The 14360-nt window shown below is 47.6% G+C and overlaps 1 protein-coding gene across 2 annotated transcripts in view; it reads right to left on the bottom strand.

Annotated features, from left to right (window-relative positions):
• The window catches only part of KMT2B (lysine methyltransferase 2B), a 175439-nt gene that overhangs the window by 84046 nt on the left and 77033 nt on the right, over nucleotides 1–14360 (bottom strand). For both annotated transcript variants that reach the window (XM_063942182.1, XM_063942181.1), the window contains exons 20-23: nucleotides 8350–8474; nucleotides 8161–8249; nucleotides 7463–7600; nucleotides 7142–7300 (exon numbers count right to left, since the gene is read on the bottom strand). In XM_063942182.1, the coding sequence (XP_063798252.1) occupies nucleotides 7142–7300; nucleotides 7463–7600; nucleotides 8161–8249; nucleotides 8350–8474 (511 nt within the window). The remainder of the gene's footprint in view (nucleotides 1–7141; nucleotides 7301–7462; nucleotides 7601–8160; nucleotides 8250–8349; nucleotides 8475–14360) is intronic.

Genomic DNA, 14360 nt, shown 5'->3' with positions numbered 1-14360 from the left:
CTGACACAATAAGGAAGGATTTTGAATCCCGGGTAAGACTCATACCAGCCACACCAATCACACCGTATAACTCGTGATACTATACCCAGTTAACAGTATGAAATATAACTGAGCCTCTCAACAGATGGCTCAACAATAACCCTTTAGTTAGGCAATAACTATAAACAAGTATTGCAGACAATCCGCACTTGGGATGGGCGCCCAGCATCCACTACGGACTACGAGAAATAGATTTACCGGTGAGTAAAATCTTATTTTCTCTGACGTCCTAAGTGGATGCTGGGACTCCGTAAGGACCATGGGGATTATACCAAAGCTCCCAAACGGGCGGGAGAGTGCGGATGACTCTGCAGCACCGAATGAGCAAACTTTAGGTCCTCCTCAGCCAGGGTATCAAACTTGTAGACTCTTGCAAAAATGTTTGAACCCGACCAAGTAACAGCTCGGCAAATTTGTAAAGCAGACACCCCTCGGGCAGCCGCCCAAGATGAGCCCACTTTCCTCGTGGAATGGGCTTTTACAGATTTAGGGTGCGGCAGTCCAGCCGCAGAATGTGCAAGTTGAATCGTGCTACAGATCCAGCGAGCAATAGTCTGCTTAGAAGCAGGATCACCCAGCTTGTTGGGTGCATACAGGATAAATAGCGAGTCAGTTTTCCCGACTCCAGCCGTCCTGGAAACATATACTTTTCAGGGCCCTGACTACGTCCAGTAACTTGGAATCCTCCAAGTCCCAAGTAGCCGCAGGCACCACAATAGGTCGGTTCACATGAAAAACTGATACCACCTTAGGAAGGAATTGGGAACGAGCCCTCAATTCCGCCTTATCCATATAAAAAAATCAGATAAGGGCTTTTGCATGACAAAGCCGCCAATTCTGATACACGCCTGGCTGACGCCAAGGCCCACAGCATGACCACTTTTCACGTGAGGTATTGTAGCTCCACGGATTTAAGTGGCTCAACCCAATGCGACTTCAGGAAATCCAACACCACGTTGAGATCCCACGGTGCCACTGGAGGCACAAACGGGGGCTGACTATGCAGCACTCCCTTAACAAAAGTCTGAACTTCAGGCAGTGAAGCCAGTTCTATTTTGGAAGAAAATCGATAGAGCCGAAATCTGGACCTTAATGGAACCCAATTTTAGGCCCATAGTCACCTCTGACTGTAGGAAGTGCAGAAATCGACCTAGCTGAAATTCCTCCTTTGGGGCCTTCCTGGCCTCACAGCACGCAACATATTTCCGCCATATGCGGTGATAATGGTTTGCGTTCACTTCTTTCCTAGCTTTAATTAGCGTAGGGATAACTTCCTCCGAAATGCCCTTTTCCTTCAGGATCCGGCGTTCAACCGCCATGCCGTCAAACGCAGCCGCGGTACGTCTTGGAACAGACAGGCCCCCTGCTGCAGCAGGTCCTGTCTGAGCAGCAGAGGCCATGGGTCCTCTGAGATCATTTCTTGGAGTTCTGGGTACCAAGCTCTTCTTGGCCAATCCGGAACAATGAGTATAGTTCTTACTCCTCTCCTTATTATTCTCATTACCCTGGTAAGAGAGGCAGAGAAGGGAACACATACACCGACTGGTACACCCACGGTGTTACCAGAGCGTCCACAGCTATCGCCTGAGGGTCCCTTGACCTGGCGCAATATCTTTGTAGCTTTTTGTTGAGGCGGGACGCCATCATGTCCACCTGTGGCCTTTCCCAACGGTGTACAATCATTTGGAAGACTTCTGGATGAAGTCCCCACTCTCCCGGGTGGAGGTCGTGTCTGCTGAGAAAGTCTGCTTCTCAGTTGTCCACTCCGGGAATGAACACTGCTGACAGTGCTAACACATGATTTTCCGCCCATCGGAGAATCCTTGTGGCTTCTGCCATCGCCATCCTGCTTCTTGTGCCGCCCTGTCGGTTTACACGAGCGACCGCCGTGATGTTGTCTGACTGGATCAGCACCGGCCGGTGTTGAAGCAGGGGTCTAGCCTGACTTAGGGCATTGTAAATGGCCCTTAGTTCCAGAATATTTATGTGTAGGGAAGTCTCCTGACTTTTCCAAAGGCCTTGGAAGTTTCTTCCCTGTGTGACTGCCCCCCAGCCTCGAAGGCTGGCATCCGTGGTCACCAGGACCCAGTCCTGTATGCCGAATCTGCGGCCCCCTAGAAGATGAGCACTCTGCAGCCACCACAACAGCGACACCCTGGCCCTTGGAGACAGGGTTATCCGCCGATGCATCTGAAGATGCGACCCGGACCACTTGTCCAACAGATCCCACTGGAAGATCCTTGCATGGGACCTGGCGAATGGAATTTCTTCGTAAGAAGCTACCATCTTTTCCAGGGCTCGCGTGCATTGATGCACCGACACCTGTATTTGTATTAGGAGGTCTCTGTCTAGAGGCGACAACTCCTTGGACTTCTCCTCCAGGAGAAACCCTTTTTATCCTGTTCTGTGTCCAGAACCATACCCAGGAACAGTAGACGCGTCGTAGGAACCAGCTGCGACTTTGGAATATTCAGAATCCAGCCGTGCTGTTGTAGCACTTCCCGAGATAGTGCTACTCCGACGAACAACTGCTCCCTGGACCTCGCCTTTATAAGGAGATCGTCCAAGTACGGGATAATTATTTCGGCCATTACCTTGGTAAATACCCTCGGTGCCGGAGACAGACCAACGGCAACGTCTGGAATTGGTAATGACAATCCTGTACCACAATTTTGAGGTACTCCTGGGAAAGAGGGTAAATAGGGACATGCAGGTAAGCATCCTTGATGTCCAGTGATACCATGAAATTCTCCAGGCTTGCAATAATCGCCCTGAGCGATTCCATTCTGAACTTGAACCTTCGTATATAAGTGTTCAAGGATTTCAATTTTAGAATGGGTCTCACCGAACCGTCTGGTTTCGGTACCACAACATTTTGGAATAGTAACCCCGGCCTTGTTGAAGGAGGGGTACCTTGATTTCACCTGCTGGAAGTACAGCTTGTGAATTGCCGCCAGTACTACCTTTCTCCGAGGGCAGCCGGCAAGGCTGATGTGAGGTAACGGCGAGGGGGAGTCGCCTCGAACTCCAGCCTGTATCCCTGTGATACTACTTGCAGAACCTAGGGATCCACCTGTGGGCAAGCCCACTGGTCCCTGAAGTTTCCGAGACGCGCCCCCACCGCACCTGTCTCCACCTGTGGAGCCCCTGCGTCATGCGGTGGACTCAGAGGAAGCGGGGGAAGATTTTTGATCCTGGGAACTGGCTGTCTGGTGCAGCTTTTTCCTTCTTCCCTTGTCTCTGTGCAGAAAGGAAGCGCCTTTGACCCGCTTGCTTTTCTGATGCCGAAAGGACTGTACCTGAAAATACGGTGCTTTCTTAGGCTGTGAGGAAACCTGAGGTAAAAATTTTTCTTCCCAGCTGTTGCTGTGGATACGAGGTCCCAGAGACCATCCCCAAACAATTCCTCACCCTTATAAGGCAGAATCTCCATGTGCCTTTTAAAGGCAGCATCACCTGTCCACTGCCGGGTCTCTAATACCCTCCTGGCAGAATGGACATTGCATTAATTCTGGATGCCAGCCGGCAAATATCCCTCTCTGCATCCTTCATATATAAGACGACGTCTTTAATATGCTCTATGTTAGCAAAATATTATCCCTGTCTAGGGTATTAATAATATCTGACAGGGTATCAGACCACGCTGCAGCAGCACTATTTATGCTGAGGCAATTGCAGGTCTCAGTATAGAACCTGAGTGTGTATATACAGACTTCAGGATAGCCTCCTGCTTTTTATCAGCAGGCTCCTTCAAGGTGGCCGTATACTAAGACGGCAGTGCCACCTTTTTTGACAAACGTGTGAGCGCCTTATCCACCCTAGGGGATATCTCCCAACGTGACCTATCCTCTGGCGGGAAAGGGTACGCCATCAGTAACTTTTTAGAAATTACCAGTTTCTTATCGGGGGAACCCACGCTTCTTTACACACTTCATTCACTCATCTGATGGGGGAACAAAACACTGGCTGCTTTTTCTCCCCAAAAATAAAACCCCTTTTATGTGGTACTTGGGTTCATGTCAGAAATGTGTAACACATTTATCATTGCCGAGATCATGTAACGGATGTTCCTAGTGGATTGTGTATATATCTCAACCTTGTCGACACTGGAGTCAGACTCCGTGTCGACATCTGTGTCTGCCATCTGAGGTAACGGGCGTTTTTTGAGCCCCTGATGGCCTTTGAGACGCCTGGGCAGGCGCGGGCTGAGAAGCCGGCTGTCCCACAGCTGTTATGTCATCCAGCCTTTTATGTAAGGAGTTGACATTGTCGGTTAATACCTTCCACCTATCCATCCACTCTGGTGTCGGCTCCACAGGGGGCGACATCCCATTTATCGGCCTCTGCTCCGCCTCCACGTAACCTTCCTCATCCAACATGTCGACACAGCCGTACCGACACACCACACACACACAGGGAATGCTCTGACTGAGGACAGGACCCCACAAAGTCCTTTGGGGAGACAGAGAGAGAGTATGCCAGCACACACCAGAGCGCTATATAATGCAGGGATTAACACTATAACTGAGTGATTTTTCCCCCAATAGCTGCTTGTATACATATATTGCGCCTAAATTTAGTGCCCCCCCTCTCTTTTTAACCCTTTGAGCCTGAAAACTACAGGGGAGAGCCTGGGGAGCTGTCTTCCAGCTGTACTGTGAAGAAAAAATGGCGCCAGTGTGCTGAGGGAGATAGCCCCGCCCCTTTTTCGGTGGACTTTTCTCCCGCTTTTTTATGGATTCTGGCAGGGGTATTTATCACATATATAGCCTCTGGGACTATATATTGTGATGGATTTGCCAGCCAAGGTGTTAATATTGCCCTCAGGGTGCCCCCCCCCCCCAGCGCCCTGCACCCATCAGTGACCGGAGTGTGAGGTGTGCATGAGGAGCAATGGCGCACAGCTGCAGTGCTGTGCGCTACCTTGTTGAAGACAGAAGTCTTCTGCCGCCGATTTTCCGGAACACTTCTTGCTTCTGGCTCTGTAAGGGGGCCGGCGGCGCGGCTCCGGGACCGAACACCAAGGTCGGGTCCTGCGGTCGATCCCTCTGGAGCTAATGGTGTCCAGTAGCCTAAGAAGCCCAAACTACCACCAGTTAGGTAGGTTCGCTTCTTCTCCCCTTAGTTCCTCGCTGCAGTGAGTCTGTTGCCAGCAGAACTCACTGTAAAATAAAAAACCTAAAATATACTTTCTTTCTAGGAGCTCAGGAGAGCCCCTAGTGTGCATCCAGCTCAGCCGGGCACAAGATTCTAACTGAGGTCTGGAGGAGGGTCATAGTGGGAGGAGCAAGTGCACACCAGGTAGTCCTAAAGCTTTCTTTAGTTGTGCCCAGTCTCCTGCGGAGCAGCTATTCCCCATGGTCCTTACGGAGTCCCAGCATCCACTTAGGACGTCAGAGAAATCATTTTTACTGCCGTATACTATAACAAACATGCAAGAAAATGAGATGGAGTCTGCTTTGCCCTAGGAAAGTTCTCGTCTCTATCTCCGTGACCTCTGAGCATCTTACTGAGCAAGTAGGGGGCGAGGCTGCAGGAGGAAACCGTGTAAATGGACAATGCCATTCAGGAAAGGACAAGAGTACGGTGTCAGAGAGGGGACATACAGCAAATGTTTATTCTCTGTACAGATACGAACGACCAGCTCATCTGAACTTTTTCCCTTTTATTTTCAAGACACCAATTACACATTTATGCTCGCTGAACCATCCCGTAAGCATCCTGTCTGCTTCATAAACCCTGCAAAGCATCACTCCAGTACGCCATGCACCCAAAACGCTGCAGAATGCTGTATCAGGAAAACGAGGGCACAAAAGCACAGGACATGGTCTCTAGGTTTGTAAAGAGAGCGCTTACACCAGAGGTGCTCAAACACGGTCCTTAAGGCACCCCAACAGTCCAGGTCTGAAGTGCTTGGACACAGGTGACTCAATTAGCAGCTCAGTCAATTTGACTTAACCATCTGTGCAGAGTCATGGATATGCCTAAGGCTGGGGCCACACAAAGCGGTTTAGCGGGGCCCGCTGGCAGAAAGGAGCCTGCACATGGTATTCTACGCGGCCGTCCACACATATCCTGCTGAACCGCCCCCATCGGATGGCAAGTTCAACACATACATTTGAATGTATGCGTGTACACAGTTGATCGCAGCAGGAAATTTGTTAGCAGTTGGGCAGCGCAGGTGGGGGCGATGTAACATGTGCAGAGAATTAGATTTGGGTGTGGTGTGTTCAAACTGAAATCTAAATTGCAGTGTAAAAATACAGCAGCCTGCACAGAAACAATATAACCCACCCAAATCTAACGCTCTGCACATGTTACATCTGCCCCACCTGCAATGCACATGGTTCTACCCAACCGCTAACAAATTTGCTGCTGCGATCAGGTCTGAATTACCCTCACAGTGTGGTAGAACCGCAAACCCACGTGCTGGAAGCTTGCAGCATTGGAAGCAGTGTCTAGGCGGGAAAGGGGCTCTAGACTGCACACCCTAACTGCTAGTAATGAAGGTGCTACCAGCTGAGACTTGTAGTGCTACACACAGAGAGAGAACGAGTGGGGGTACAATACAAACATTACTAAATAATAATACAAATTTGCAATATATGGCTTTTTGCATAACAATAACAAGTGGAGTTTTATTTCATGTATTGATCAATGCATTTAAGCCTGCAGCCCCCGTCACGGGACCCCACTATACTGCAGGTCCCTAACGCAATGTGTGGCCTGATGTGTGAACCCAAGAAGGTGTATCCTGCCAAAAAGGTCCTGTTCTGCTGCACCCTGCTAAAAACGCTGTGCGTGGCCCCAGCCTAAATCATGGACCATGGGGTGCCTTGAGGACTGCAATTGAAAACCTTTGCCATAAACATTGCCCACTCTAGACCATTTTCTAAAGCCTAATTGTTATATACTACAGATACACCTGCCTAAAGGTGCCGGAAGTCAGACAGCGCAAGTCATCAGATGCCGGTCATACTTTACTGCTGCCAATATAGCCATATGGTGAACACATAATGGATGTAGTACTGTTTATAAGGGGGGTTCTCCAATGGGAAAAGACTTTTTACAACCTGGAGACAGAACAGCGCCACACTCTCACCGTGCCGTCCAATAGACTGGTGTGTTTCTGGCAGTACATCTTCTTGTCATCCTGAAAGCTGCAGTGGCTTGCCCGCGCACACATGAAGTGGAAGTTACTGAGGCAGGTCGACAGGCAGCAGCCGACGGTGGCCCCGATTTTCGAGCAGTGCTCACAGCGCTGTCAGGCAGACACACGAGATGCGTTAGGCTGGAGCAGGACTGATGACTATACATAAACATTACATACATGGTGTTCTAACAGCTGAAGAGTTAACGTATGAGAGAGCCACACAGACTACGGACCGCCATAAAAAAAGGCAGCCTTGCCTCAAGAGCTCACCATCTGTCGCCCACGGGCCACTGCAGCGTGAACGTTCCTCAGCGAGCCATCATTCTCCTCGAACACCTCCGCTGACCATATGGCACAGTTGATGTGAGTCCACTCGTTTTGGCCAATATAGAGCAATCTTCCAGCATCCTAGGTGGCAGAGAACATGAGGATTATGCTTACGGTCATTATAAAAAGTTTTTGATGGGGTCCAAATGAATAAAAACAAGTAACTTCCTGGCCAGATTCGCAATAGCTCCAACAGCCCCGTTCTGCTTTAATTTGGATTCAGAGAGGTTGTCAATGCCCCTCCCACTCAGAAGAAGTGCTGTTCTAGGGCACAGAGCCATCACTAGGGGAGTGTGGTGCTTTCGCACAGATCTGGAGGTGGCACCATGACTAGCAGGGTGAACGGAACCCTGCAGCCAGGGCTGCTGTTGCGCCATCCTTTGGACGTTCCAGGCACGCACACTGCAGTCTGTCCTCAGGAAGCTCTGGGCAGTACCGCACTTCCTGGTGCTGGTGACCCCGCCTCTCTGCGCAACGTCATGCGCTTACAGCCGGCACAAGGCTCACTGCCACCTTGTGACGCCACTGGTGATAAGTTACCACTGGGGCCACAGGGACCGGTGGTTCTGGGTAATAATTTACTGTATATGTTTAGTTCTAGGTGAAATCCTTTAAGTTTCATGGTTCGCGCATCCACTCACCTTTGGTTCATCGTCGCCATACTTGAGACACAGGGCGCACTGGCGGGTGTCCCTCTCTGCGTCAGGCTCTGCCTCCACTTCTTTTTTAACTGAAAAGAAAGCCAGAACAAAATGAGAAAGAAAAAAAAAAACACTTACGTGAAGCGCAGACGGAGCTGCCAACAGCGACATCCAGTAACACACAGATACCTTTCTGAGGGGGTGCAGGCTGTGGTGCTTCTCCATTGCTTGACGTAGAAGAATCTTCTCTCTCTCGCCAATAGGCATAAGTATGGTCGGCGTATGGCGGCACCACAGCGTGGGGAAGAAGCCCGCTGTAACAAGAGAAAATTCTTCTGAAACAACCTAACAGCAAAGTGCATTTAAAAATCAACTGCACGGTAGTTAGACTAAGGGCTGTATTCAATAACTGTGAGAAATGATGTATCTCTATGATCTGTAAATACCTTTATAAGTCACAATGCTTAGTATAACAGATGGTACAATAATTCATATATAATTGATGATAGTGATTACACATAAATGCCCTTATATGCAAATAGTAACATGCATATTGTGTGAACATCCGATGTATAGGGAAATTAAACACAAGATGAAATAAAATATGGTATTGCCGCTTGATGAATATCCTAAAAAATAATAAAACATCCTTGAAGAACGCCAGTTGCGGACGAAACGCGTTGGAAACAGATCCATGCAGACACCTTGAGCTTGCCAGCACATCACCGCAAACTACATCCACAAGACTCCTCGCCGGCCGGCGAGTGGAGCGGCCGTTGAGACCGCACAGGACATAGGAAGAAGCGGAGCGTTGCGGCAACGCAACTTCCGGTTGTTCAGTGCGGCTTCCGGCGGGACCCGGCAGCCTAGCAGCAGAGCCAGGAAGGCTTCCAGCCCTGTCTGCTGAGGAGCACCACCGGGGACGGATACAGCGGAAACAGCGCAAGTGGCCACATCATCACTCACCACAGAGTGAACAGAGAACTAAACATCACATCGTGAGGGTAAGTTGCACCTGGCAGGCCGGGACGCCGGCCTCCCAGAACACGACCTCCACCTACGATCAATTATTGACAAAAGAACCGCCTCTGGGCACACTGTTTATACTCACACTGAGGGGAAAGGAAATCCCTGCAGATAAAGACTGACTCCTATATATCTGGAACAAAGATACTCCTTTTCTCACAAGACTTTTTTTTTTTTTAGGATATTCATCAAGCGGCAAATACCATATTTTATTTCATCTTGTGTTTAATTTCCCTATACATCGGATGTTCACACAATGGGGGTCATTCCGAGTTGTTCGCTCGCAAGCTGCTTTTAGCAGCTTTGCACACGCTAAGCCGCCGCCTACTGGGAGTGAATCTTAGCATATCAAAAATGCGAACGAAAGATTAGCAGAATTGCGAATAGACACTTCTTAGCAGTTTCTGAGTAGCTCCAGACTTACTCGGCATCTGCGATCAGTTCAGTCAGTGTCGTTCCTGGTTTGACGTCACAAACACACTCAGCGTTCGCCCAGACACTCCTCCGTTTCTCCAGCCACTCCCGCGTTTTTCCCAGAAACGGTAGCGTTTTTTCGCACACACCCATAAAACGGCCAGTTTCCGCCCAGAAACACCCACTTCCTGTCAATCACATTACGATCACCAGAACGAAGAAAAAACCTCGTAATGCCGTGAGTAAAATACCTAACTGCATAGCAAATTTACTTGGCGCAGTCGCACTGCGGACATTGCGCATGCGCATTAGCGACTAATCGCTCCGTTGCGAGAAAAAAATAACGAGCGAACAACTCGGAATGACCCCCAATATGCATGTTACTATTTGCAAATAAGGGCATTTATGTGTAATCACAAGATCATCAATTATATATGAATTATTGTACCATCTGTTATACTAAGCATATAATAAGAATTTACTTACCGATAATTCTATTTCTCATAGTCCGTAGTGGATGCTGGGGACTCCGAAAGGACCATGGGGAATAGCGGCTCCACAGGAGACTGGGCACAAAAGTAAAAGCTTTAAGACTACCTGGTGTGCACTGGCTCCTCCCCCTATGACCCTCCTCCAAGCCTCAGTTAGGATACTGTGCCCGGACGAGCGTACACAATAAGGAAGGATTTTGAATCCCGGGTAAGACTCATACCAGCCACACCAATCACACCGTACAACTTGTGATCTGATCCCATTTAACAGCATGATAACAGAGGAGCCTCTGAAAAGATGGCTCACAACAATAATAACCCGATTTTTTGTAACAATAACTATGTACAAGTATTGCAGACAATCCGCACTTGGGATGGGCGCCCAGCATCCACTACGGACTATGAGAAATAGAATTATCGGTAAGTAAATTCTTATTTTCTCTGATGTCCTAGTGGATGCTGGGGACTCCGAAAGGACCATGGGGATTATACCAAAGCTCCCAAACGGGCGGGAGAGTGCGGATGACTCTGCAGCACCGAATGAGAGAACTCCAGGTCCTCCTCAGCCAGGGTATCAAATTTGTAGAATTTAGCAAACGTGTTTGCCCCTGACCAAGTAGCTGCTCGGCAAAGTTGTAAAGCCGAGACCCCTCGGGCAGCCGCCCAAGATGAGCCCACTTTCCGTGTGGAATGGGCTTTTACAGATTTTGGCTGTGGCAGGCCTGCCACAGAATGTGCAAGCTGAATTGTACTACAAATCCAACGAGCAATAGTCTGCTTAGAAGCAGGAGCACCCAACTTATTGGGTGCATACAGGATAAACAGCGAGTCAGATTTTCTGACTCCAGCCGTCCTGGAAACATATATTTTCAGGGCCCTGACTACGTCCAGCAACTTGGAATCCTCCAAGTCCCTAGTAGCCACAGGCACCACAATAGGCTGGTTTAAGTGAAATGCTGAAACCACCTTAGGGAGAAATTGAGGACGAGTCCTCAATTCTGCCCTGTCCGTATGAAAAATTAGGTAAGGGCTTTTATAGGATAAAGCCGCCAATTCTGAGACACGCCTGGCTGAGGCCAGGGCTAACAGCATTACCACTTTCCATGTGAGATATTTTAAGTCCACAGTGGTGAGTGGTTCAAACCAATGTGATTTTAGGAACCACAAAACTACATTGAGATCCCAAGGTGCCACTGGAGGCACAAAAGGAGGCTGTATATGCAGTACCCCCTTGACAAACGTCTGAACTTCAGGAACTGAAGCTAGTTCTTTTTGGAAGAATATTGACAGGGCCGAAATTTGAACCTTAATGGACCCTGATTTTAGGCCCATAGACAGTCCTGTTTGCAGGAAATGCAGGAAACGACCCAGTTGAAATTCCTCTGTAGGGGCCTTCCTGGCCTCACACCACGCAACATATTTACGCCAAATACGGTGATAATGTTGCACAGTTACATCCTTCCTGGCTTTGATCAGGGTAGGGATGACTTCATCCGGAATGCCTTTTTCCTTCAGGATCCGGCGTTCAACCGCCATGCCGTCAAACGCAGCCGCGGTAAGTCTTGGAACAGACATGGTCCCTGCTGGAGCAGGTCCTTTCTTAGAGGTAGAGGCCACGGGTCTTCCGTGAGCATCTCTTGAAGTTCCGGGTACCAAGTCCTTCTTGGCCAATCCGGAGCCACGAGTATAGTCCTTACTCCTCTCCTTCTTATGATTCTCAGTACCTTGGGTATGAGAGGCAGAGGAGGGAACACATACACTGACTGGTACACTCACGGTGTTACCAGAGCGTCCACAGCTATTGCCTGAGGGTCCCTTGACCTGGCGCAATATCTGTCCAGTTTTTTGTTGAGGCGGGACGCCATCATGTCCACCTTTGGTTTTTCCCAACGGTTCACAATCATGTGGAAGACTTCTGGGTGAAGTCCCCACTCCCCCGGGTGGAGATCGTGTCTGCTGAGGAAGTCTGCTTCCCAGTTGTCCACTCCCGGAATGAACACTGCTGACAGTGCTATCACATGATTTTCCGCCCAGCGAAGAATCCTTGCAACTTCCGTCATTGCCCTCCTGCTTCTTGTGCCGCCCTGTCTGTTTACGTGGGCGACTGCCGTGATGTTGTCCGACTGGATCAGCACCGGCTGACCCTGAAGCAGAGGCCTTGCCTGACTTAGGGCATTGTAAATGGCCCTTAGTTCCAGGATATTTATGTGAAGTGACGTTTCCATGCTTGACCACAAGCCCTGGAAATTTCTTCCCTGTGTGACTGCTCCCCAGCCTCTCAGGCTGGCATCCGTGGTCACCAGGACCCAGTCCTGAATGCCGAATCTGCGGCCCTCTAGGAGATGAGCACTCTGCAACCACCACAGGAGAGACACCCTTGTCCTTGGAGACAGGGTTATCCGCTGATGCATTTGAAGATGCGATCCGGACCATTTGTCCAGCAGGTCCCACTGAAAAGTTCTTGCGTGGAATCTGCCGAATGGAATCGCTTCGTAAGAAGCCACCATTTTTCCCAGGACCCTTGTGCATTGATGCACTGACACTTGGCCTGGTTTTAGGAGGTCTTTTAGAGAGAAGACATAAGTCTAAAGGACAATGCACAGGTATCGAGCAATTTTTCTACACACAATATTAGTGCAAAAACCAACCGATGCAAAAAACAATAATAAGGGCTACGTAAGGCCCTGATTTAATTATAATGTGGCTGGAGGTGCGCCACTAAGCTGGGTTAAAGTATTGTTCTAGGAATTATTAGTGTAAGCCACTAGTGGGCTTATCACTAAAGGAAGGCTTAGTGTGTGGCGCACTCTTTTGAAATGATTATAAGTATTAAAACTTAACTTTTAATCATATTAGTTAAGATAAAGGTCTATTATCAGGCACAATAAGCCATCTGAAAGCCTGAAAGTACTAAATAACAACTTTGTGGCCCATGGGACTGAAACATTCAAAATAGTGTCCCTATCCCTCATTTGGAGGACACAAAAATATGAAGAAAGAAGAAAAATAATTGTTTTAAAAGTAAATCAAAGAAAGTTGAAAATATTTTCTAAATAAATTAAGCTAAGTGATATATAATGAAATTTACTAGGTGCGTTAAGCTACCATTGTGCTCGATAGCGGATACTGAGTTTTTTGATAACTGATGACGTTATAACAGTAATTAATCTCTAAAAAATAGTAATTAATAATAAACTGTAACTAAGAATGTAAAGTGTCTGTCCGAGGTGACAGTTCCTCTGTCGCTCCAAAAGATATAAGCAATTTAGAACAGATGTGTGACAATGTGACTATTCCTGAGAAATATTGCAGTGAGAGACGTAAAATGTGAAGATATTGTAACATGTGACCGTCTTTAACAACAATCTACTGTTCAAGACTGTTGCAACAGTGTCCATGTGATTTGATAACAAGCTTCATCCACCCATCTGCAACAATGTGTAGTTGATAGAGCGGTTTTATACAGTCAGTAAGGGCGTACACCATACACCGTGTGTAGAAACTAGTTTAGTATTTCCTACTGTGGATCATACACATGTGAATATGCAAGGTCAGTAAAGGCATATACCATAGACTGTATGCGGATGTTAAATAAATATTTCTTACTGTGAATCATGCACACGTGATGACTCTAGATGTGTGCATGGGCACATATAGCCACTATTAATCCTCTTAAAGAGAAAAAAAATATGGACGGTAATTCCTCAAGATTTCATAGTGAAAAAACAAGTGATCCACTCTATAATAGCGTTATAACAATTATTATTCATATAAGAATTCATCTTCAGAAAAAATCGCATATACACAGAAATATTTCTTCGCCCCGGAGCATAAGGCACTTAAACATAGTCAGGTGGACTCTAAGATTAAGGTCCATCTCTATCTATTATTTGATATATCGAGATTATTGAATATAGGCACACCAGAATTAATTATTTACTGGTTAATGTATAGTGCCCTTTAGACACAGGCATTCAGATTTAAAATAAAATAAAAGGTTTATGATATTGTCTCTCAAATTTAAAGAAATAGTGTGTTGGTTTATAGACCCTCCTCAAATGATAATTTCTCTATATACAAGGGTCTCTTTTGGGAACTCAAAAAAGGCTGACATGGTGTATCATGATATACAGCTGAAATTGCAAACAAATCTATGTAGAATCATCATAAATTCCATTCAACATGTCAAAAAATTAGAGTCACCTTAAGAGTGTATCATCTGAGAGGTAAAGCAAGGTCCTAGGTATGAGAAAGCGGATTCCCTTTCTG

The sequence above is a fragment of the Pseudophryne corroboree genome, chromosome 10 (assembly GCF_028390025.1).
Source record: "Pseudophryne corroboree isolate aPseCor3 chromosome 10, aPseCor3.hap2, whole genome shotgun sequence".
NCBI classification, from domain to species: domain Eukaryota; kingdom Metazoa; phylum Chordata; class Amphibia; order Anura; family Myobatrachidae; genus Pseudophryne; species Pseudophryne corroboree.
The sequence above is the reverse complement of the archived record's forward strand: the minus strand, read 5'-3'. Positions and strand labels throughout refer to the sequence as shown.